Genomic DNA, 26,312 nt, shown 5'->3' with positions numbered 1-26,312 from the left:
TGGGTTCAGCTGTTTGAGTTTCAGTGAAATGAAGTTTCAATTAAATGAAATAGACCCATATATATATATATATATATATATATATATATATATATATAAATAATATGTGTGTGTATTTGTGTATATATACATGCACATGCATGTACATATGACATAGCTTGGCAGGAGTGTAACATGTTGCCAAGAAAGTAGAGTATGTACTACCTCAGAAATTATACTTCTATTTAGGGCCATGACTAGCAGGTGTATGGATGATTGCAGAGGAACATTAGTAAGACTATATCAGTTTCTCATTATGTTTTGGCCTGTGTCTTCTAGCATGTATTGGTTATTTTGCTTTGTCTGCATTGAAATTTACCTAAAAACATTACTGTTCTTCATCATTGTTGCAAATGCGACATTAGTGAACACAACCAAATCAACTAGGCATGACTGCCGAAGAAAGTAGGAGAGTGGCATTGAATCAGGAGAGATGGCAGTAACTGACATGACACCAGAACCCTGTTAAAAATGGGAAAAGGGGGATGATGATGGTGTTGCAAATGCATCATTTTTGTACTAAATACCAGTGGTCCCCAACCATTGGGCCAGGGATCATTTGGTATCAGGCTGCACAGAAACTTTTAGGCAGGGAGTGAAACAAAAAAGTGAATGTGTGTATATATGTGTCTGAGTGTGTTTATGTTTCTGTCTACGTGTGTGAGTGATATGTTTCTGTGAGTGTGCGAGTGAATGCTTGCATTAAAGCAGAACAGACTGCATGCATGCGTGTGTGTTTGTGTGTGTGTATTTGTTTCTGTCTGTGTGTGTGAGTGAATATGTGCATGAGTGTGTGTGTGTGTGTGTGTGTGTGTGTGTGTGTGTGTGTGTGTGTGTGTGTGTGTATGTTTCTGTCTGCGTGCGTGAGTGAATGCATGCATGAAAGCAGAACAGACTGTGTATGTTTGTATGTGTATGCATGAGAGACAGAGAGAGAGTGAAGTGTGAGAGCAATCCCTGGCAACAGCAGCATCAATTAAGAGGTCTGCATACCTTTCGACCATACCTCTAAACCTCTCGCATAATAAATCTCAACAGTCAGAGCCACAAAATAATAGGGACAGATTTTAAATATTACTCTTATAAACTTAGAAAATTGCTAGATTCAGAAAAAAGTTTCCATTAGGTTTGCTACCTCTCGACTATACCTCTCAACATCTCTCACAATAAAATCTAGACCGAGCCATAAATAATAGGGACAGATTTTAAATATTGCTCTTATTTATTTATTTATTTAACATTTGTTGACCGGGAAAGTCCGACTATGTTCCACAGAGCCTGTTTTCTGCGGAGGCCCGGGGAGAAATGCTCCAGATGCATGTCTTTGGAATGTCGGAGGAAACCGGAGTACTCGGAGGAAACCCACACGAACACAGGGAGAACATGCAAACTCCACACAGAAGGCACCCCAGCTGAGAATCGAACCAGAGAACCTCTTGCTGTGAGGCAGAAACGTTAACCGCTGCACCACTGTGCCGCCCAAAACTTAGAAAGTTGCTTGAATAAGCACTGAAACCCTGCTTCCATTTCCAACATATCCTGTCTTTGTGAAGCAAGGTTTTCTGCAATGACAGCAACCAAAACAAAATTACAAAGTAGACTAGACATAAGGAACATACTTCTGGTGTCATTGCCTCCCACCAACCCTAGATGGAACCATCTTGTTGCAGGGAAACAAGCTCAGGGCTCCTATTGATTCTGGGTTATGGTGAGTTGTATTTAGTTATGCACTATATTATGATTTATTTTTATGTGGACACAGTGGCAGGTCTGTGGAAAATGGTCTTACATGAAACCGATCTGTGGTGCAAAAATGTTTGGAGACTGCTGGTGTGTACAACATGCGATTTCATTGTTCTTGATTTTCTTTCCTTGCCAAAGACCTAGGTCCAGGCTAAAAAAGTATCCATTTTAGATCAGATCTCATACAAATAAATATTGTGTGACAATTGTGCATTTGCTTTTAGTGCATATGTGTTAATGCTGGAAAGGTGATATAACACTGAAAAATAATTTGTGCAAGTTTTTAAATTATGATGTTTACATGATTACTGTCATTTTGATTTATTTTAGGCCTCCAAGCAGTCTTACAGAAACATTTAAAAAATCCACTACAAGAAGTCCACGTCCGAATTCAGCTCAGTCTCGTTATATGGGTACTCTGAAAATATTAGACACCAAGTTACCACATGACACTGTATCTAATCTTGAAACTGCTGATGCTATACGGATTTCTATCTATCAGGTAATTGAAATGTCTGTTTCCCCAAGTCAAAACATATCTCCATAGTAAAGAAAGTGCAGAAATGTTTCTTTTGTTTCAGTAACTTTGATAGCATATGCATTACCTTTTCAAAAGGTTAATTTCTTGACAAGACAGTTGAATTTCTTAAGTATAAAATCTTTAAGGCCATAAATAAGTACAGAGACAGATTGGACCTGTTAGGCAAGGTGAACAACATATAGCAATAAGTTCTTGTTCTTTACTTAAAACAATATAACATCTGTTTTCATTGTCTTCCTACTGATTGATCCAGGTCAATTTCTGTTAAGCACGGTAGTGGTTTAAGAAGTGTGCAGATGATGGAATCTGTGCAGGAGGCTTAGGGCTTCAAATGAAAATAACCATGTTCTATGTCAAAAGAGTTTCCCTTTCCATCTGAGAGAACAGTCACAGAGAAAAGACCTTCTTGTCTTTTTTTTTTCTTATGCTAGTAATTTTCCTGACAGGTTTTGACATATATATTTGATCTTAGTAATTATACATGTTTTTTTTTTTTTTTTTGAGGGGGGACACAAAATTTCCAGTTTGTCTCAGTTTCATTATCAGAGTCTTCTTGAAAAACACCTTGACTGAAGTAGTAAGAAGTTTATGTGTCAACTCACCTGTATTTTGTATTACATTTGTATTCACTTTATTCTTTCAGTTACTATAATTTTGTGTTGTTTTACTATTTCATTCAACTTTTTTGTTGGAGGACATAGCTCTCATTCTCTAACTTGCATAATTAGGGATAGAGGCAAAAATAATCAGGGACAAAGCTTAGGAATCATGGGCACTTTTAAAAAATTGACACTGCTGATTTTGAAAGCTGACAGAATGAGAGAACTTGAATTAGCATGGATTTTCTGAAGACAGAAATAATTTACAACTGTTAGGACTACCATTGTTTGTTAACTACACTTCACCTTTTCTCAAAATAATCACTTCTGTTGAAGGGATAACATAGGAGAGGCAAACTAAGGTTAGTTAAAAGCAATCAATTTTCAATTAAAAATGTAGAAAGCTATACAAAAACAAGTATTTGTATCTTACATGATGTATTCCATCCATTTCAGCCTTAGGACAGGTTGCTGTCAGCAGCAGTTGCCTGTCTCCCAGGCTCTGAAACTCTTCCCCTCATTCTGCTAATACACCTTAACTTCCTCACTACTTAGATCTCAACTGCTGCTTGGAAACAGTGCATGTTTGGATGCTCCCAGGCTCTATATGTTCAGTGATTATTTGTGTTAATTGTTAATACTGAATTTTGTGTTAGGTTTAATGAATTTGACCTTTGTTAGCCATTTAACAGAGCCATTCCTAGTTTTGACTAGTTTCTTTTCATCCCATTTCCTGTCACTAGTTTGTATGTCCTTGGTGTTTGTTGCCTTGTTTCTTGTAGGCTTTGTAATTTACTGGATTGACTGTTGTGCAACAGTAATGCATATTATCTATTCATTTTTTGGTTATATGAAAAGTGTATATGGTTGAGTTGTTTATGAGCTGTACTGCATATTGTTACAGACTTATGTTGGACAAAGACAAATCTTCTGGCTTCAGAATGTGTTCCAGGCCACAGTTCACACAGTCTTTATGTGGTAGGGTAGACCACTTAAGTGCCCTATGAAAATGTGACCATGTAAGTACCAGGATTCTGCAGGAATGGAAAAATCAAATAAGTCCTGAAGGGACTCCTGTTTGCTGATGCTGTTCCACCTAAACTAGGTAATAAAAAAAAGAAAAGAAAGAAGAAAGGTTGAGGACTCCTCACCCAAGGGTTTTCATTATAAATTCCATAGAATGGAACTCCATTTCCCTTCTGAGGAAGAACTAGCAAGAACAAAAACCTAAGATCCAGGGTCTTCTCCAGGTGTGCCTCAACTGAAAGTGTCTATTATTTCAGAACCTACTCTTTATTATGTTTGAATCTTCTCTTCTAAACATATGCTTTCCAAATACTTATAGTCAAGATCTTCTGCTGCTGCTTCCAGTAGATGATTCACTTCTGCCTGCAGCTCCTTTGTTCGTGTCAACTGGGAGAACAATACAAGGGCAGTGATCTGAGTATCTTCACTCCCCACTCCATTTGGAGGGTGGCAAGAGCAGGTCCCTTCCTTCCACCTCATTTGTTCCTTCCATGAGTCCTGTTATGATATCTGGTGTTTTGGAGCACAGAAGTTAGGAGTTTATTGACCATTTTGGGCTAATTTCTCTCTCTTTCATTTCCGTGCTGTAAAACCTGCATTTGCAAGGTTTTTGTGCTTGTATACAACTCAGAAAGCTCCTTCCTGGTGCCCTGCAGAGTTCTATAGCAGCAGAGAGACAAAAGAGAGACTTTGGAGTGATTAAGTATCATTTTCCTGCATTTTCTTGCTGCCTTTAGCTAATTCCACCTAAAACGCCGATTTTGTAGAGTTTATGTGATTTAAAAAGCTTGTTTCAGCTACATATTGTACTTATTTTACTGCCTGCACTTTAACAAAGTCATTTTTCTGTTTAAATTACCTGTTTAACTGTTTTAATTTCTGTGCATTTAAAGTGTTTTTTATTGTATCTGCTTTATTTTCTGAAAAAAAACAAAAAATATATACTTGTTTTCCCGCCTTTCTAAGCTAGTATAGTCCAGATTTCAGGTTAGTGCTGAATTCAGGGCTGTGTTACAAGTTTCTGTGTTTGCCCATACCTTGCTTGGATAGAAGGAAGTTTCTCTGTTCACCTGTGAGAGAGGGGAGCTTTGAGCAGCCTATCTGTCCCTGGATGAGTGGTTTCAGCCCAGAAATTAGTAGTTTATTGGCCATTTTGGGCTAATTTCGATCTCTTTCATTGCCCTGCTATAAAACCCGCATTAGTGTGGTTTTGCATGCCGGGCAGCGCCAGTTAGCTAGGGTATAACTATTCCCAGCTCCACAAAGTCTACTCATCAATTTTTTCCCTTGGAACTAGACAGACTTTCAACTTAAGCACTCAAACCATTCACTTCTCAGCCCAGCACTTGCTCAAAACTCATAGCAAGCACTAATAAACCTTAGCTTTAGACCCCCTATACTGTAGAGAAGGACAAGGCTCTCTATTCGATCTTACCAGCCAGTCAGTAAAACAGCTCACTGTACCTATCCAGGCATGTCCAAAGGGCAGTTTCAGGTGTACTCTCTGTCCAACTGGTGAATCTGGGCATTTTGAGGCAATGTTACAACTACCTCATGTACACAAACAACCCTCTCCTCCTACCACCAAACACTAATACATGCGAGAGATGCAATTATACAGCCAAACTGGAGGCTGTGATCTCTCAACCCAAGACTGGACCAGACAGTCAAGAGGAGAAGAGAATTATGTGCATCACACCGCCAGTCTCACATAGACCTATGAAACTAGCACTGGCAAAAAACACACATAAATACACAAAAACATACTCGGAGGCTTTAAATAAAAATTTGCAAAAACAACAGAGGCCTCCAAGGCAGACATCAAAGCAACCTCCACCCCCCCCCCCCCCAACACAAACCATGAAACACATACTTCACAAAACCAGTGTGCCATGCAATCACAGCCCTTAAAGCAAAATAACATACCCAACACACTAGTAATAGGTGACTCTATAGTCAGGTGCACTGACATCCCACTCACTAGGATGAACAAAGAGAAGGTTACTGTTAGCTGCCTGTCGGGTGCCTGGATCCGCCACATAACACAAGCACTCGGGTCAATCCAGAACAAGTGCAAATATGACTCTTTCATTGTCCATGTTGGTGTAAATGACCTGAGCCATACCTCTCTGGACTACATGAAGAGAAACATGGAAGAGCTCTCTGATCACATAGCCCAGGCCGGTATGACCCTGACCCTGAGTAGCATCCTACTCTTACCAAGAATGATACCACGGTATACAGAAAAAATTATCAATTTCAACAATTGGCTAAGCTTCTGGTGTCATTCAAAGGGGATCCAGTGTCTGTCAGCCTGGGATGACATGCATGACAAGCCTCACTGCTTCGCTAGACATGGCTTGCACCTGTCACCCTTAGGCTTTCGAATACTGGCCAAGGCTCTTGCCACCCCCATAGTGCCTTTTTTAGGCAAGGCTCAAAAGACAAACCCACCACCGTAAATATTACAAGTAACAAAAAACTAAGGGTAATGCTACTCAGTGCCAGAAGACTGAACCTCAAAATGCACGCACTCGAGGCACTCCTCATTATGGAGAAAATCAATATATGTGCAGTAACAGAAACCTGGTTTAAGGCTGCAGAGAGCACCCCAGCGCTACCAGGCTTCAACTCATACCATACATTTCGGCCACAAAACCCAGACCATAATACAAAAGGCGGGGGCGTATCCATATTCATTAAGGATACCCTCACCTCCATGTTAGTGGCACTGCACGATGCTTCAGAGATCATCCATATGCAGCTAGCAATGGGTAGAACAGCAATTCAAATTGTAGCTTACTACAGATCACCCACCATGTCCCAGGACCTCCATTCCGCATTTCTGGAAACACTGGGAAACATAAAGGTCCTACCAAACACCCTGATATTGGGTGATTTCAGTTACCCAAACATTAACTGGGAGAACTACTCAAGTACTAACTCCCTTGCCCAACATTTCCTAGAATTTATAAACTCAAACGCCCTGGATCAACTGGTCAACACCCCCACCAGAGGTGACAACATATTGGACCTGTTCATCACCAACACGGGCGACCGGTGTTCCACACTGAAGGTCAACCCCTCATTGGTTAGATCTGACCATAAACTAATCACTCTGGATATCCAAATTCCGGCCCACCCCCAGCCAAAGAAACCACAATGAAAAACTTTTCAAAAGCAAACTTCACGTTACTTAAGACCGAGTTGGAAAGTTTCAAATCCCCATGCTAAAGGATAACGCTGCCCAAGCTGCAAAATACTTTACTAATGCACTCTACGGGCACCTACAAGAATGCATAGATCATGCTATCCCAAGCAAAACCAAGACTCACTCCTCCAAGAAAAGGAAACCAGTCTGGTGGACCCCTGCCATAAACAAGCTATACAATAGAAGGAGGAAACTAGGACAGAAAAGAGTAAAATCCCAAGAAGGGAAGACAACCCTGATCAGTATCAGCAAGAAACTACAATCCCTCATAAAATCATCCAAGGCTAGCTTCGAAAGAAAAATTGCCAAGGACTCCAAAGATAACCACAAGGCATTCTTTAGCTATGTCAAAAATCTAAGTGGCAATTCTCAGATCTGCTTGGAGGTGCAGAATGGCACAAAATACACTGAACCGACCGATATCGCAAACATCCTGGCAGACAGGTTCAGTGCAAACTTCACCCCCCTGTCACCCCCAAAAGGGCCCATAACCATACCAGAAGAATGCGGTGCCCCTGAAGTCACAGCCACTCAGGTTAAAACAGCCCTCTCCAAAGCCAAAAACACAGTATCAATGGGACCGCACAGTGTCCCAGGCTGCGTCCTACATGAGCTCAAAGATGAACTAACCCCTCACCTAAACACACTGTTCAAACTCAGCCTCTCCACAGGCTACGTGCCGGTAGAGTGGCGCACAGCAACAGTTATTACGCTCCACAAAGGTGGAGGCACAACAGACCCTGGGAACTATTGCCCTATAAGCCTAACTAGCTTGGTCTGCATAGCTATGGAGTGCATCATCATGGATGTCATTAACAGAGACATTGGGAGCCTCCTAACACTGGACCCTACCCATTTTGGCTTTAAGGGCAGATCATGCCTCCTAAACCTGGTGGACTTCTTTGAGACAGTTACCAAGGCTATAGATGAGGGGAAAGGTGGTCCAAACAGCCTACCTAGACCTTGCAAAGGCCTTCAACACCATTCCCCATTCTGGTATTATAGACAAGCCTACCAGCCTGAACATAAACCCCTACATCATGAGATGGGTTGCCAACTGGCTCACGGACAGAACCCACATGGTAAGAGTTGCAGGAGCTAGGTCTGACTCTAAACCGGTTACAAGTGGCGTTCCCCAAGGCTCAGTCCCATGACCCCTCCTGTTTGGCATATACTTCTCAGAGGTGCAGGCAAGCACAGGCTGTCCAAGTTCGCAGACGACTGCAAACTAGGGGCTATAATTGACTCTCTGGCTGACACAGACATCCTCCAATATGGTCTCACTCAGACAGATGCCTGGTGTCAAAACCATGGCCTCAAGCTAAATGCCAAAAACTGCATAGTCATCCCCTTTAAAAAAACAAAGTACCCACAAACTACCACATAGGTGGTAGTCCCCTAAATACGGAAGACGTAATAAGGGTTCTGGGGAACCAAGTAGATCGTAATCTCTCCTTTGATAATCACATTGCCAACGTGGTTAGAAAATCTGACTATGTGGCCCACCTAATCAAAACATGGTTTGCATCCAGATCAAAAGAGGTCATTGTGCCCCTCTACGCATCACTCATCAGACCCATAATAGAGTACAATGCCCCATTTGGAATGTACCTTACAAGACACCTGCAACAGCTGGAAAGACCACAGAAGTACCTCACCAAGAGGATCACTGGCCTCAAACAGATGCCCTATGCAACTCGACTGAAGAAATTCCAGCTGTATTCAGTTGCATACCGCCTACTCAGAGGTGAACTCTGCCTGACATAGAAGGCCATTTCCAACCCAGAATTGATGGACATGCTCCACCTAAAGAAAACCATATCCCCTCGCGCCACAAGCTCTAGGAATCTAAACCTCACCATAACAATAAATACGATGTGCTGGAGGGATAGATTCCTGTCCCAGAAACTTCCCATGCTCTGGAACATGATTCCAATCTATATTAGGCAGAGCGTCTCACTAGCACTCTTCAAGAGAAACCTTGACGAGTGAATGGTAAACAGAAAGTTTACCCCGGGGATCACTTCAGTAGCTCTGCTGGACAGAGGCACAGGGAACTCATTTAAGGGGGTGGTGATAGCCAACACATTCCAGCTAGGCTTATAATTGCCTTTGGGCAGATAGCCTAGTACCTACCTATGAACCTGTGTTTCAGCCAATAATGGTATGAGCTCCAACTAACTTCCCTGCACTGGTGAATTTGGGATTGATGGTCTCAGTGCTGACGGTCACTAGGGTCTGGCCATTAGTGGTTATACTTTGGCACCACTAGTGATGCTGATGCATTCTGCACCGTTGTCTTTGTTGACTTCATTAGCATTTGATTCCTTGGCACCAAAGCCTTCCTTGGTTCCAGTGATGACTTTGATACCAGGGATTTGGAGGAGCCCTTCAGTACCAGCTCCTCAGTATTAAATTATTTGGGACATTTGGCTGTTTCAGTGTTGAGTTTCTCACTATCAGCAGCTGAGATACTTGAATTGACAAAGAGCCAAGATTCTGCAGAGGAGTCAGCATAACACTTACTTTGAACACCAGGAAGTAGATTCCAAAGATGAGTAGCCCAAGGACTAAACTCTGTACACCACTAGTGACTGGTCTTTCCCATGAGGTACAGCTGCCCAACCTAATTCCCTGGGTTTAATTTGTGAATAGCAACTCCTGTCAAGTTGAGATTTTAACCACATCATAGTCTTCCTATAAGAGCAGAGGGAGTCAGAAAGCCTCCATAGGGTAGGTTATTATCTGTCTTAAATTCCTCTTTCCATTTTAGTGATGCCTCTCCAAGTGCCCCGGAGACAAGATGTAAGAGGAAGCATCTGACTCTGCTTACACAAAGCCCCACCCTAGCACATATTTGGTCAAAAGAAGATCTTCCCCACATCTCTTCCAGATGTCTCTAGGTTTTGGACACAGCTCTGAATGGATATGCCAGAGGTTTTCTTGACCAACTAACTCAGTCTTCCCTGTAAATGAAATTCTGCAGAAGGCTTTTCACTTCGCCCATCTAACTTCTTGGGTGGTTCCACCCTGCAGACTGCATAGTTTTGTTGGTCTTGCAGGCAACCTTGTAGGAGTCTGACATGGTAGGCTGTATTCCAAGGAAACTGGACAAGATTCTTTAGCCTCCTAAGGACTAGCAGCATTGGAGAAAGACATCTTTAGCTGACTCCATTATGGTACTGATATTCCAACCTCTGAAGGATGAATATGGAGCCATGGAATCCATTTGAATTTTAACAACTTTAACAATGTGAGCTATAGGTTATCTGATGCACATACTTACAGATATGTCAGGCTCAGGCAGTAATTCCCCTTCCAGCCTGACAATATACCAAAACAGTCATTGCCGTAAGTGTCCAAGTTGTTCTTAACAATATGTAAACTAGAGACTGCTTAAATATAATTTGGTAGTCTATTCCATACATCTGCTCCTGTCTCATGGAACCAATTACTACATCTCCCATTTCTATATAATTTTCTACATAGACTGTCAGATGATTCTGTACCACTTTTGATAACCCCAAACTTTCCCAGAGGTAGTTGTCTCTAAATGCCGTATACACCTGAATAAGGTTACACACTGCACAAATTCAGATATTTTAGTCTTTCATAATAGCTTAAATTTTCCCAATCCATGGATGCAATTGGTATACAGTATTTCCAGTGTGCATACGCTTTCCAAATTACTCATACTTGTTTTCATATAGAATTTCCATATTATTATGCCATACTGTATTTTAGGTCTAATGTAATTTAAAAATAATGATTTCATCATTTCTGATTTCCTAGACTTTATACATTTTAGTATACAATGTATAGTTCTATAACTGTCCTTAGCCAGTTGGTTGATGTCATTAGAAAACCTCAAACAGTTTCAATAACTGTTCCTGGCTCAGTCATCAGCCTTTGCTTGATGATATCAAGGCTAAACTGATGCATGCTGCTCTAGATAATAAGCATTTGTTTGGTGCTACTACTGCTGCAGAGTTGTTTAAGTCCCTGCAAGAAAAGGGTAAAGGCCTTACGTGTGTTGAAGAATATTTTTGTTTCACGTGTTCCCAAGTTTCAGAGGAATTACTCTAACAAGCCTGCTTTTGTCTGTGGACAGTCTCACCCTTTCCCCCAAAGGTAAAAAGAGTGGTGGAAGGACTCCCCCTGCTAAGGCTACCCAAACTCAGAAGCCTCCTTTTCCTGACAAACCAAGTGCTATCTGCCTGTCCTTGTCCTGTTCTTCTCAGTCACATTCCTCTTTCTCTGTCCCTTCCTTTTTGGTTAAAGATCAGCCAAGACTCCTGGGTTCTTTCCATCATTTGCCAGGGTTATTACATGGTTTAGAAATCCTCCCCCCAAGGAACAACTGCCATTTTTTCCAGAGGTGCTTCAGGGATTGTTGGCTCAAGGAACAATTGAGGAAGTTCCAAGTCCTCTGAGGAGGAAGGGATTTTATTCAAGAATGTTCTTGGTCCCAAGGAAAGAAGGTACCTGTAGACCCATTCTTGACCTTTCTCAACAAAATGCCTTTTTGTAAGTCCCTTCCTTTTGGATGCTGTCCCTTCAAACCTTGATCATCTGCTACTTCCACAAGCTTTTTTAGTCTCCCTGGATCTCACGGATGCTTATCTACAGATCCCTTGGATGTGGAGCTGGGGGCCTCTTTTGATCCTCTGAAAGTGCAAAATGCACTCTCTCGAGGCACTGCCAAAAATGGAGAACATCAATATCTGTGCAGTAACTGAGACCTGGTTCAAGGCTCCAGAGAGCATCCCTGCAATACCAGGCTACAACTCTTACCACACTTTTCGGCCACCAAACCAGGACTGAAACACTAAAGGTGGAGGAATGTCCATATTCACCAAGGATATTCACACCATCAGGCTAGTTCTGAAATTCTCCAGGTGCAACTAACACTAGGTAAGACTGCAATCCAAATTGTAGCTTGCTACAGATCCCCCACCATGCCCCAAGATTCTCACTACACCTTTCTAAACATACTGGAAAATATTAAGATACAACCAAACACCCTAATACTAGGTGATTTCAACTACCCTGCCATTAACTGGGAAAACTACTCGTGTACCAACACCTTTGCCCAACGGTTCTTGGAATTCATAAATTCCAATGCCCTGGATCAACTAATCCATAGTCCCACTAGGGGCTCCAGTATCCTAGATCTGGTCATTACCAACATGGGAAATTTATGCTCCACACCTATGGTCACCCCCTCGTTGGTCAGGTCTGACCATAAGCTAATCACCCTTAACATCATTATCCCAACCCCGCCCCCCAGTAAGGAAACCTCCATAAAAAACTTCTCCAAAGCCAAATTCATGCTACTCAAGTCAAAAGTGACAAACTTCATGACACCCATGCAGACGGGAACTAAAAGTTCAACTGCTGAATCCTACACTAAGGCACTGTATGAGCACATCCACTCATCCATGAATCGTGCCATCCCAAATGGAACCAAGATGCTCTCCTCCAAAAAAAGGAAGCCAATCTGTTGGTCCCCTGCCATAAGCAAACTTTACAACAAAAGGAAGAAACTGTTGCAGAAAAGAGGAAAATCCCAGGATGCAAAAAACTCCCTTACCAGCCTCAGTAAGAAGCTGAGATCCCCATTAAAATCCTCCAAAGCTTGTTATGAAAATAAAATTGCCAAAGATCCCACGCTCTAAGGACCTTAACCTTTTCACCGCAATAAACAGAACATGCCAGAGGGATAGATTCCTGTCCCAGAGACTTCCCACACTCTGGAATAAACTACCTATCTATATCAAACAAAGCTCCTCATTAGCACTCTTCAAGAAAAATCTTGATGATTGGATGGGAAATAGGAAATTCACTTCTGTGGCTCTGCTCGACAGTGGCACAGGAAAATAATTTTCTTGGGTGGCAAAAGCCAGGGTATCTTTTTGGCTGGGCTTGTATAGGCCCTACTGCCAATAGCCTAGTACCTTCCTATGAACCAAAGACAACCACAAGGCATTCTATAACTATGTCAAGAATCTAAATGGCAATGCTCAGATCTGCTCTGAGCTACAACAGAATGGCATTAAATATACTGATTCCAAGGATATTGCCAATATCCTGGCAGATCATTTCAGTGCCAACTTCACCCCCCTCTCACCCCTAAACGGCCCATCTCAATACTGGAACATTGCCAAATTCCGGTAATAACGGCCACACAGGTAAAACACGCACTGTCTAAAGCTAAGAATACAGCATCCATGGGACCAGATGACATCCCGAGCTGTGTACTACATGAACTACAAAATGAAGTGGCACCTCACCTAAGTGTCATGTTTAATCATAGCCTCACCTCAGGCTTCATGCCCACTGAGTGGCGCACAGCTACAGTTATCCCACTCCACAAGGTGGGATCCACCTTGGATCCCGGGAACTACCGCCGCATCAGTCTGACGAGCCTGATCTGCAAGGCCATAGAACATATTATCATGGAACTTATAAACAAAGACATTGGAACCTTCAAACACTGGACCCCACCCAGTTTGGGTTCATGAAGGGCTGATCTTGTCTCCTGAACCTGATTGACTTCTTCGAATCAGTCTCCAGAGCCGTGGACGAGGGTAAGGCGGTCCACACAGCCTAGCTGGACCTCGCCAAGGCCTTTGACACCATCCCCCACTCTGGAATCATAGATAGACTTACTAAGCTGGGCATTAATCTCTATGTCACTCGATAGGTTGCCAACTGGCTTACTGACAGAACCCTCACTGTAAAAGTAGCTGACTCCAAATCCAGCTCTAGACAAGTGACAAGTGGAGTACCTCAGGGTTCAGTCCTGGGACTGCTCTTGTTTGGCATCTACTTCTCTGAAGTACAGGCCGACACTAAGGGACTCTGGCTAACAAAGTTCGCAGATGACTGCAAACTAGGAGCCATTATGGAATCCCCAAATGATGTGGATACTCTACAAAAGGGCCTTACAAAAACAGATGCTTGGTGCCAGAGGCATGGGCTCAAGCTAAATGCTAAGAAATGTATAGTTATCCCCTTTGGGAAAAAAAATGTACCCGTGAATTACCACATAGGTGGCAGTACACTAAACACCAAAAGTGTGATAAGAGATTTAGGGGCACAGGTGGACAGTGGTCTCACCTTCAATAACCACATCGCCACAAAAGTCAAGAAATCCTTCTATGTGGCACACCTCATCACTAAGGGCTTTTCATCCAGAAAAAAGGAGGTCATTGTCCCACTGTACTCATCCCTCATTAGACCCATTATAGAATACAATGCCCCATTTGGTATGTACCTCTCAAGACATGTGCAACAACTGGAAAGACCACAGAAATACCTCACTAAAAGAATCACAGGCCTAAAGCAGATGCCATACGCTGACTGCTTTAAAAAACTCCAGCTATACTCTGTCGCATATCGTCTGCTCAGAGGCGATCTCTGCTTAACATACAAGGCCATGTCAAACCCAGAGCTGTTGGAAATGCTCCACTTAAAGAAATCCCAATCCCTCAGAGCCACATGCTCCAGGGATCTAAACCTTGTCATCACAATAAACAAAACATGCTGGAGGGATAGGTTCCTGACCCAGAGACTCCCCAGACTCTGGAATAGACTGCCCATACATGTCAAGCAGAGCACCTCTTTGGCCCTCTTCAAAAGGAACCTTGACAGTTAGATGGGAGAAAGGAAATTCACCCCAGGGATCATGTCAGTCGCTCTGCTAGACAGGGGTCCAGGGAAGTAAATAGTGTGGGAAGAAATAGCCAGGGAATTGTTATGGCTAGGCTTGTATAGGCCCTAGGGCCGATAGCCTAGTACCAACCTATGAACCTTTGTTCTTCTCGACAAAAGAAAGACCACATCATTGTCAAAGAGATAAGAACTCTTCCTTTGGCTGTTAAGGCTTTTCATTGTCTTTTCCTTTAAAGTCCCCTCAAGATTCTCACAGACAATACCACGGTGATGTGTTATGTCAACAAGCAAGGGCATGAAGGTCTTTCCTCCTCTTCAGGTTAGCCCTTCAGGTTTGTGAACTGGCTGTCCCGTATCAGGTGACCCTTCAGGCAGTTTACATTCACTCAGACAAGAACATAGTGGTAGATTCTTTGAGCAGGTCCATAACACAATCCCACGAGTGAATACTTCATGGGGATGTGTTTCTGGACATTGTCTACCAGTGGGATACTTCTCAAGTAGATCTTTTTGCCTCCCTTCTGAACAGACAACTTTCTCTATTTTGTGCCAGAGTCCCACGCCCTCTGGCCTGGTGGATGCCCTCTCTTGTTTTCTTGGAAGGGGATGTTTCTTTATGCCTTCGCTCCCCTTCCTCTCATTCTGAAAGTCCTCTTCCAAGATAAAACAGGATGCTCCAAAAATCTTGTTGGTGACTCCCTTTTGGCCCAAACAACATTGGTTCCCTCTTTTTCTGCATCTTGCCAAGGGCAGTCATCACAAGTTACCTCAGAAGGTGGACCTACTTACACAAGATATGGGATTTCTCATTTATCCTCACCTGTCCATTCTTCAGCTGACATTGTGGGTGATAGGGTTTTGATCTCGTTCAGACACCTTTTTTCTGAGAACATGCTTTGGGTCCTGCAGGAGTCCAGGAAACCCAGTATTAGAAAATCTTAATTATCCCAATAGAAGAGGTTTTCTGTTTGGTGTCTTTCTTGTAACTTGGATCTACTTACTGTGGATGTTCCTTTGGTTCTGTCTTATTTGTGTGAATTGCTGAATGCTGAGTTTCATATTCTTCTGTTAAGGCCCGACTTTCAGATATTTCTGCTTGTCTGCCTTTGACTCCACATTTTAGCCTCTTGATTTGGGGTCTGTATTATGTGATCGAAGACGAACACATAATCGAAACTTATACAGCGAACGCTGTAAACTGCGAATGGCCACATCATCGAATTTTTTCCTCGGGGAAAACATTCACGTGGCCATAAAATGAAAAACAAACTTTAAAACACTAATTAAGTGGGGGGCGTTGCCCCCCCTACACACACACACACACACACACACACACACACACCCTAACTAAATATACTAACTCCGAGATCACTCTACATTGAAGAAAAGGACAATTCCCGATAATGGCCAAATTCATTTTTTCCCCAACAAAAAAATTCGATGACGTGGCCGTTCACCGTTTACAGAGATCACTATATGTGTCGACTATTATGTGTTCGAAGAAGAGATTCTTCAACCACATAATATGGACCGCTAGATTTAAAGCCAAACAGTTTCTAAAAGAAGTCCTTCATATTAGGCCTCCCAGGAAGCATATCCCTCATTCCTGCAACCTTAATTTTGTTTTAGAAAAAGTGACTCAGGCTCCTTTTTTGCCTGCAGCTTCAGCTTCCTTTCACCATTGTTCTTGGAAGACTGGTCTTTTGGTCCTTACTTCTGCCAGACAGGTGTCTGTGCTGCAAGCCCTTATAGTTGTTCCTCCTTTTTTAGTTTTCCATAAGGGCAGGGTATCCCTTTGTAGTAATCCTTCTTTTATGCCTAAGGTGGTTAATGAATTGTCCCTTAATCAGTTTATTCATTTGCCCACTTTTTTCCCCTTCTCCACAATCTGCTAGTGAGAAGGTGCTGCACATGTTACATGTGCATAGACAACTCAGTTATTTTTTTTGGATAAAACTAAGACTATTAGGAAATATGATCAGCTTTTTGTTTCCATTCATCCCAGGTCCAGGTCCTTGGGATTAGCTGTATCCAAGCAAACCATTTCTAATTGGATTTCAAAAGCTATTTCTTTTTGTTATTCTTTTCATGGTAAGAGCCTTCCTTATATTGTAAAGACTTATTATACTAGAGCTGTGGCTTCTTCTGGTGTTTTTTTTTTTTTCAAGAGTTTCGATACTAACTGTTCTTGAGGCAGCTACCTTGACTTTTGGGCATACGTTTACCAAGCACTACAAGTTGGATGGAATCTCTAGAGCTAGAGCTGGTTTTGCTAGGTCCATCCTTCATGGCTTCCTAAAGAGCTGTGCTGGTCCTTCCTCCTCCCAAGTTTCCTGCATTTTGGCTGTCTCCCTAATGTAATGAATACTACAAGAGTGTTATGGAAGGACATAGTACAGTTGTGTAAAATCTTACCATAATGGTAGGTGTCCTTCCCTTTACTGTTGCAATATTCACTCCCTCCCTCCTTCCCCTGGTCTTTTCTCTTCTGGATGTACTAATTACCTCTTGATTTTCTTTGGATTGGCATTCCTACTGGGGCTTTCAGTTCTGAGGATGATATGTCCAGACGTCACTTTTCTGCCCTATGCTACTCGAGGAGCATATGTGGGATGTGCAGCGTACCTTAAAGCAACCTAAGGCTTTTGTATACTATTTGGATATCGGGCTGCCCTAGCAGGGAATCCCTAATGTAATGAATACTGCAGTGAAGGGAGAGACATCTACTGTTATGGTAAAATTTTTACACAACTGTACTTTTTCTTCCTACAGTTCTCAAAAAAAGGAGAATACAGGCTGTATTGTCTTGATGTTTCTAGAAAACCCTGATTTTATATACCCAAAGCCAAAGATATTCAAAAGGGAGACAAACTTTTTTCCTCTGCTCTTCATAATGTGGGCTGGAATTGTCTATAGTCTCTGTCCTGGTAGCTATCAGAATATATTACTTTTGACTACACTAAATGCAACAAAACTTTCCCAGGTAGACCAAAGGCCTGGTCCTCAAAGAGTGTATCTATTTCTTTAACTTTTTTGGGGAATTTCTCTGCTGATTATATTCACGCAGTTATGACATGAGCTTCACTGCACACTTTTGCAAGACAGTCTAAGCTGGATGTCCTCTCCAGAGCCAGGCAGACCTGCAGATCCACCATCTTGCATGGTATTCTGTCATGAATGTACCCATGAGGAGCAGCTGGGACATGGTCCTTACATAGAAGTGGATGAACTGGATTGTGAGAGATACAAAAGTTATGTACTTAACAATAATGTTACATCATCTTGATTTCACGTCCATCCACTTCTGCATATGTGACCTCTTCCATCTATATTTGTCCCTGGAGAGAGTATTGACTGATTTTACCTGAGACCTGTATGGTGGAATCATAGCTAAAAATTATAGTAAAAATGTAGGTAGTGCAAATTTAATGTGGAGAGACAGGCAAGTGTGGTGTATTATGGAAGTCAGAAGAGGAGTTTCAGCTTGGGAGAGATCCACAGGTACAGAAATGACTGTTACCTGTGTCACGCAATCATGATGCTGAAGTATTTATTTATTTTTATTTAATTTATTTGCAGATTGTTAACCGGGAGAGTCCATTGGGCCGAGGTGAGCCCTTTTTCAATGGAGGCCCGGGGAGAAAAGCTCCAAGCACATATATGTAAAACAAAACAAAATCCACAGAAATTAAATACAAAGTATTGCAAAAGCAAGATCATCGTCATTATCAGCCCCCTTTTTCCATTTTTCTACATGGGGTTGGGGTATCATGTTAACTGTCCCCAACTCTCTCGATTCAGTGCAAAACTCCTGCCTTCTTCAACACTCATGCCTGACTGTCGCAGATCTTTCACACAATCCATCCACCTCTTTGCTGGATGTCCTCGCTTCCTCTTATCTTCTTCCTGTCTGTCCCAAATCTTCCTCACCAGATTGTCTTCTGCTTTTCTACACACATGCCCAAACCACCGTAGTCTGTTCTCTTTGATCTTTTCTGCAGTTGGAGCTACTTTGGTTTTTGCTCTTATGTCCTCATTTCTTCATTTGTCCCACAGTGTGCATCATGTCACCTTTCTCAGGCACTTCATTTCCATCACCTCTGGCTTCTTCAACTCTTCTCGTTTTACTGCCCAGGTTTCTGCACCATACAGTAGTACTGGTAGCACCACTGTCTTGTGCACCTTACTTTTCAGCTTCTTTGGCATTCTTCTGTCATAGACTATATGCCAGTTGGCTGCAGCCCCTCTGATTCTAGCTTTGACCCCTTCATTCAGGCTACCCTTCTCCTCAACTACTACCCCCAGATACGTGAAGCTGTTTACCTGTTCCACTATCTTCCCTTCTATCTCTATTCTCAGCTTCTTCTGATTTCCCCAGTTTGCTGCCATTACCACTGTCTTATCTGTGCTTAGATTCATCCCATGTGCCTTCAGATTTGCATTCCATTCTCCTATCCTTTGCTGAAGTTCTAGCTCAGAGTCTGCCTGTACTGCCACATCGTCTGCATACAGCAGCTTTGTTGATCCGTTCCCTCCAACCTGTTTGCTAATGTAGTCCATCCCCAGTATGAACAGCAGTGGGCTCAGAGCTGAACCCTGATCTACACCCATTGGGAAACCCTCTGTGAGGCCAAACACCGTCCATACTTGAGTCATTGGGTCCTTGTACATAGGCTGCACTAATTCTACCAATGTTTCTGGGACTTCAAACCACCGCAGTACTTCCCAGATCAGCTTTCTTGGGACCTTGTCATATGCTTTCTCCAAATCTAGGAATGTCCGGTTGGACTTGGATTCTCTCCTCATCTCTAGCTTCTTCTCAAGTGTCTGTCTCAATGCAAACATCAGGTCAGTTGTGCTGCATCCTGATCTGAATCCAAACTGCTCATCTCCCATCTTACATTCTCCATAACTTTCATACAATGTGATAGGAGTTTGATGCCTCTGTACTGCCCACAGTTGTGGATATCCCCTTTGATGTTCTTCGTGTTTCACTGTTGCAGTCATTACATCAGGGTAATCTTCTGGCAGGTTGCCCTCAGTCGGCCTGATTAACAAAGTCTTGGGTCCTGCTTCGGTTGCTGTCCCTTCTTCCATGATGTCAGGTCATCAGGGGTATAAAACATGCAGCCGGCGCCATTACATCAGTCTTTCTTGCCGCACGGTGCCCGAAGCAGAAGCAGTTTGCAAGTGCCGGTCGGCCGACTCCTGAAATTTTCGTTTTTGAGTTTCAGATCCGAAGTCTTCAGCTAAAAAGCTAAGTACCCCGTTGGGGAAACTTTTTCTTGCTCCTTACCGATGTCAGTAAAAGTTAATAATTGCATTACTTATGGGAAGCAAATACCTCATAAGGATTTTCATTTGTACTGTATTCCTTGTCTAGGCCCTGACCATGACGTACCTTGCTGTCGGTTCTGTGCTTTATTTAATCAACGTACTATCAAACGTCGGTACTTTTTGCTTCTAAATATTTTGTCTCATGCTTTAATTATCCAGAAATGTCATCTGTTAGCAATCCGACTACCGGAATACCTAAAAAACGCAAAGAAAAAGACAGAGACAGGCCGTTGAGGTCCAAAACTGTCGACACTTCTCCTAAGCCAGCCGCCAGTTTGCTGGTACTCATTGAGGTGCTTTTGCAGCCCCTGATACATGCTACTTCTGATTCGCAGGCCTCTACTGAAACCCATTCGGAGTCCGGCATGCAGCGAGATGCTTCAGTTATGGAACCCGCGGATGTCTCTACCTTGGATGGGTCCAGAGCCGCTGTGCAGGCACTGGCTTCTGAGGGTGTTTTCAGGCCTACAGATTTGTATATTAAACCGATGCCATCTTCAAAACTAAGGCCAAAATCTCGACCTATGTCTAAAAAACCGATGCCTAGGCCACATGTGCAGACCCCTATGCCTAAAAAATAAATGATCAAAATGGCTGAAGATTTAATTACCCTGATCAAGGGTAGCCAACCCCCCCCCCTCTTCTAAGAGGCCTAGGCAAGATATTGACTATGAATCTTCTGAACAGAATTATATTTCTTCTGACTCTTCTATTGAACAGGAATTGTCTATACCTACTTATGAGGACTCTGATGCAGAGGATTTCATTCCTTCTGCATCTCCCCCTGAGGATTTTTCTTTTGGGGAAACTTTACATACCTTAAGGGAACATTTCCACTGGGAAAGTCAGGATTTTTCTGAATCTAAAAAGAGGCTTAGGGATGTTCTTCTTCTTCCTTAGCATAGGCCTTTGGCTGTACCTCCTGTTCTAGACATTGTTAATGATGTTTTTTCTGAATCTAGTATGGCTCCTGATTCTCTGCCGCCGGTTCCTTGTAAGCCAGACAGATACTACAGGGTTCCTGACTCCCACAAATTCCATTTCAAAAATCCTGTTGCAGATCCTGAAACCATTTCTCAGGGCCCCAAGGGCATTAAGGCTTCTACTGCTAAAAATCCTACCCCTTCTGGTAGAGATTCCAGGGTGCTGGATAGATGTGGTAAGAAGGTCTACACTTCTGCAACCTTAGCAATCAGGGCTTTAAACTGTCAATTTTTTATGCTAAAATATCAGCAGCATATCATGGGACTACTTAAACAGAAAATTATGTTGATTTCTAACTGTGTGGAAAATAAAGATTTACAGGATCTAGTGCATTCAGCTGAACAAGTTGGAAAACATACTTTGCAATGTGGTTTTGAGTCTTTGGAGGCCTCTTGCAGGGCTGCTGTAACTGGGTCTGCGCTAAGAAGGCATGCTTGGCTCAAAGAGCAAACTCTGCCTGATCATGTTAAAGCAAAATTGTTGGATGCTCCTTTACAACAGGACCGTCTCTTTGGTAATAAGGCTGAAGAAGTTCTAAAAAAGATGGAAAATAAAGCTAAGTCTATGCAAACTGTGAAATATTTCTTACAAGTGCAACCTCCAAGATTTAGTAGGCACTGGCCTACTAAGAACTGGTCCTTTCCAGTTCCTTCGCGAGCCACTCAAGTCTAACCCAGACATTCCAAAGGCACTGGGTTTTAGACCCAGGCGACTTTTGGAACAAAGCAATGGGGTGCCACCTCCTCCAAATCTGGAAACAGCAAGACACCTCCCTATGGTAAGCAGTCTCAATGACTTCCCTCTACACTTACCAAGCACTTACATTTTAGCCGCCCCTTTGGGGGGAAAACTGGCTCTTCATGCAAAAAACTGTCAACTTATAACCCAGTGCAACTGGGTTTTAAATATTGTATCCCAGAGATACAGATTTCATTTCCACACGTTGCCAACTCCAAACGGATGGCCAGACCTGCCCCCAAATCAGTGGGCAGAGGCCCAGAAACAAGTACTTTCCCTCATGAGCATGGGAGCTATTCAACTAGTACCAGAAGAGGAAAAGGGACAAGGTTTCTATTCAAGTCTTTTCCTGGTACGCAGAAAAGACAAAGCATGGTGTCCAATTCTGGACGTTTCTACTCTAAACACCTTTCTGGACATTCCAAAATTCAAGATGCTGACTCTTCACCAGTTACTTCCTATGCTAGGCAAAGATGCCTCGTTGGCAACTCTAGATTTAAAAGAGGCTTACCTGCATATCCCAATCAGGGAATCTTGCAGAAGATACCTCCGCTTCAAAGCAGGCTACTTGCATTACCAGTTCTCTGCACTGCCCTTTGGCTTATCTACTGCCCCCAGGGTCTTTACAAAGTGCCTGGCTCCAGTAATTGCATTTTGCAGGCAAAGAAATATTCAAATATATCCATACCTGGACGGTTGTCTAATTCAGGCAGAAAACAAGGACATTCTTCTAAAACATCTGGCGTTTGTAAAAAGGGTTCTAACTTGTCCAGGGTACACTATAAACAAAAAGAAATCACAACTGGTACCCTCTCAAAAAATTACATTCCTGGGTGCAAGCTTGAATACAACTGCCCAGATGGCTTTCCTTACGCCAGAGAAGCAAATTCATTTGGTGACTTAGTTCAAACAGGTGGCCACAAAAACTCTGCTTTCTGAAAGGCAAATACTGCAAGCCTTGGGGTTCATGGCCTCCTGCATTCTTCTAATTCCATATGCAAGACTGCATATGAGGAAACTTCAGTGGTATTTAATAAGTCTATGGAGTCAGCATTGTCACAGCCTGGAAACAATGATTCCTATCATACCTTGCCTGCACCTAGAGATGTTCTTCGTTTTTCACTGTTGCAGTCATTACACTTGGGTTATCCTGCTGGCAGGCAACCCTCAGTCTGCCTGAATTCCAAAGTCTAGGTCCGGCGTTGGTTGCTGTCGCCTCTTCCCTGACGTCAGGGGTATAAAAGATGCAACCGACCCCATTTTCTTCAGTCTTTCTTGCTGCACGGTGCTCGAAGCATAAGCAGTTCGCAAGTGCTGGTCAGCCGACTCCTGAGATTTTCGAGTTCGAATTTCAGATCCAAAGTCTTCATTAAAAGCTAAGTAACCCGTTGGGGAAACTTTTTTCTTGCTCCAGACCGATGTCAGAAAAAGTTAATAATTGTATTTCTTGTGGGAAGCAAATACCTCATAAGGACTTTCATTCTTTCTGTATTCCTTGCCTAGGCCCTGACCACGACGTTGCTAGTTGTCGGTTTTGTGCTAGATTTAACCAACACAGTATTAAGCGTCGGTATGATTTTTCATTACACTATTTTGGCAGAAGATTTAATTATACGATGTCGTTGGATAGCCATCCAACTACCGGAATTCACAAGAAACAGAAAGATAAAGAAAAGGACAGGCATCCGAGGTCCAAAACCGACGATGAGGCTTCTTCTAAGCCAGTCGCCAGTTCGTCGGTTCTCAGTGAGGTGCCTTCGCAGCCCCTGACGCCCACTACTTTAGACCCGCAGGCCACTACTGACTCCCACGTGGAGTCGACTAGGTCGCTGGAAGCTCAAGGTATTGGACCTTCGGAGACTATTCCCTCAGATGGGTCCAGAGCCGCTGAGCAGGCATCGGCTTCTGAGGGTTTTTTCATATCTACTCAATTGTACATTAAAACAACTTCAGCTTCAAAGGCAAAGACTAAAGCACTTTTAAAGACGAAGAAACAAGTACAACAGTCTCTATGCCCAAAAAACAGATGCTCAAAATGGCCAAAGACTTAATTACTTTGATCAGGGGTTCCAATCCCCCACCTAATAAAAGGCCTAGGCAAGAGACAATATGAATCTTCAGATCAGGTTTCCATTTCATCTGATTCCTCTTCTGATCAGGAATACTCTCTTCCTCCCTATGAGGATTCTGATGCTGAAGAATCTATCCCTTCAGCCTCTCCTCCTGAGGATTACTCTTTTGGGGAAACCCTGCATACCATGAGGGAGCATTTCCACTGGACGAGCCAAGATTTGTCAGAATCTAAGAAAAGGCTCAGAGACTTCCTTTTACTACCACAACACGGGCCCCTAGCTATTCCACCTGTGTTAGACATTGTTGACCCTGACTCCTTACCTCCAGCTCCTGTTAAGCCGGACAGGTACTACAGGGTCCCTGACTCTCATAAATTCCTTTTCAAAATCCCTGCTGCTGATCCAGAAACTATCTCTCAGGGTCCCAAAGGGGTCAAGGCTTCCACTGCAAAAAACCCTACCCCCTCTGACAGGGATTCGAGGGCATTGGACAGATGTGGAAAAAAGATTTACACTTCTGCTACCTTGGCTATAAGGGCTTTAAATTGTCAGTTTCGTATGCTCAGATATCAGCAATATATTATCTCACTGCTTAAACAGAAAATGTTGACTAATTCTGAATGTGCAGAAAACAAAGAAATGCAGGATTTATTGCATGCAGCTGAGCAAGTTGGAAAGCATACTTTGCAATGTGGTTTTGATTCTTTGGAGGCCTCCTGCAAAGCCGCTGTAACGGGCTCTGTCCTCAGGAGACATGCTTGGTTAAAGGAACAAACTCTGCCTGATCATGTCAAAGCAAAATTATTAGATGCCCCATTACAGCATGATACTTTGTTTGGTGTTAAAGCAGAAGAGGTGTTAAAGAAAATGGAGGACAAAGCTAAATCTATGCAAATGGTTAAGGATTTCTTATAGGTTCAGCTTCCAAGATTTAGCAGACACTGGCCTACAAAGAATCGGTCCTTTCCAGTGTCAGACAGACCACAAAGGGGCAGATACAGATGCCCAAGAGGCAGATCCCAGCCCCAAGGCTCGTACCGGTCTAAAGAATGGGGTGCTTCTACCTCCAAAAGTGGAGAAGACAAATCACAACCATATAGGAAACAGTCAAACACTTATCTTCTGGCAGCATCTTTAGGGGGAAAACTAGCACTTTTTTCTCAAAACTGGCACATAATAACCCAGGACAAATGGGTCTTAGACATAGTGTCACGAGGCTACAAGTTTCACTTCCATACCCTGCCAAGGACAAACTGTTGGCCAGACCTGCCAAAACATCAATGGGCAGAGGCACAAAAGCAAGTCTCATCCCTCATGGACATGAGGGCCATTCAACAAGTACGAGAGCAAGAGCAGGGACAAGGATTTTATTTAAGACTGTTTTTGGTACCAAGAAAGGACAAGACCTGGAGACCAATACTGGACCTGACTATTCTAAACACATTTCTGGATATACCAAAATTCAAAATGTTGACTCTACAGCAACTTCTGCCCATGCTGGGCAAGAAGGCTTGGCTGGTGACTTTAGACCTAAAAGAGGTATACCTGCATGTCCCAATCAGACAAACATGCAGAAGATACCTCAGATTCAAAGCTGGCTCAATGCACTACCAATTCTCTGCACTGCCCTTTGGCTTATCTACTGTGCCCAGGGTCTTCACAAAGTGCCTGGCACCAGTAATTGCATTCTGCAGACAAAGAGGAATACAAATATATCCTTAATTGGACGACTGACTCATTCAAGCAGAGAACAAGGACATTCTACTACAGCATTTGGCGTTTGTAAAGAGATTTCTAACAGGCCTAGGGTACACAGACAATGAAAAGAAATCAAAACTAGTACCGTCTCAAGAGATAATATTCCTGGGTGCAAGCTTAAATACTACTGCCCAGATGGCTTATCTCACGCTAGACAAACAAAGGCAACTGACTACCTATTTCAACCTGTTGGCAACAAAGGCCTAGTTATCTGCAAGAAAAAATTTTGCAGGCTTTGGGCTTCATGGCATCCTGCATTCTACTAATTCCATATGCGAGACTGCATATGAGGAAACATCAATGATACCTAAAAAGTGTTTGGACTCAACATTCCCACAGCCTGGAAACTATAATTACCCTCATTACCTGCCTGCAAAAGGAGTTTCATTGGTGGGCGAGGGCTTATCACCAGAACAAGGGACAGCCATCCACTTTACCCCCAGCCAGGCAGACATTAACAACGGATGCATCAGATTATGCCTGGGGGACCCACATGACAGGAAGATGTATTCAAGGAACATGGTCCGCAAACCAAATGCATCTACATATCAATCAAAAAGAGATGCTAGCTGTCCAGAATGCCCTGA

General features: G+C 42.8%; 1 protein-coding gene across 1 annotated transcript in view; it reads left to right on the top strand.

The window, feature by feature from the left end:
• MAP9 (microtubule associated protein 9) overlaps window positions 1-26,312 on the top strand; it is a 1,126,417-nt gene that overhangs the window by 867,381 nt on the left and 232,724 nt on the right. The window contains exon 9 of the mRNA XM_044063500.1: window positions 2,113-2,284. Within this exon, the coding sequence (XP_043919435.1) occupies window positions 2,113-2,284 (172 nt within the window). The remainder of the gene's footprint in view (window positions 1-2,112; window positions 2,285-26,312) is intronic.

This window comes from Protopterus annectens, chromosome 2.part1 (genome assembly GCF_019279795.1).
Source record: "Protopterus annectens isolate FY-2018-M chromosome 2.part1, PAN1.0, whole genome shotgun sequence".
Classification (NCBI taxonomy): Eukaryota; Metazoa; Chordata; order Ceratodontiformes; family Protopteridae; genus Protopterus; species Protopterus annectens.
This window is presented reverse-complemented; position numbering and strand designations above follow the sequence as displayed.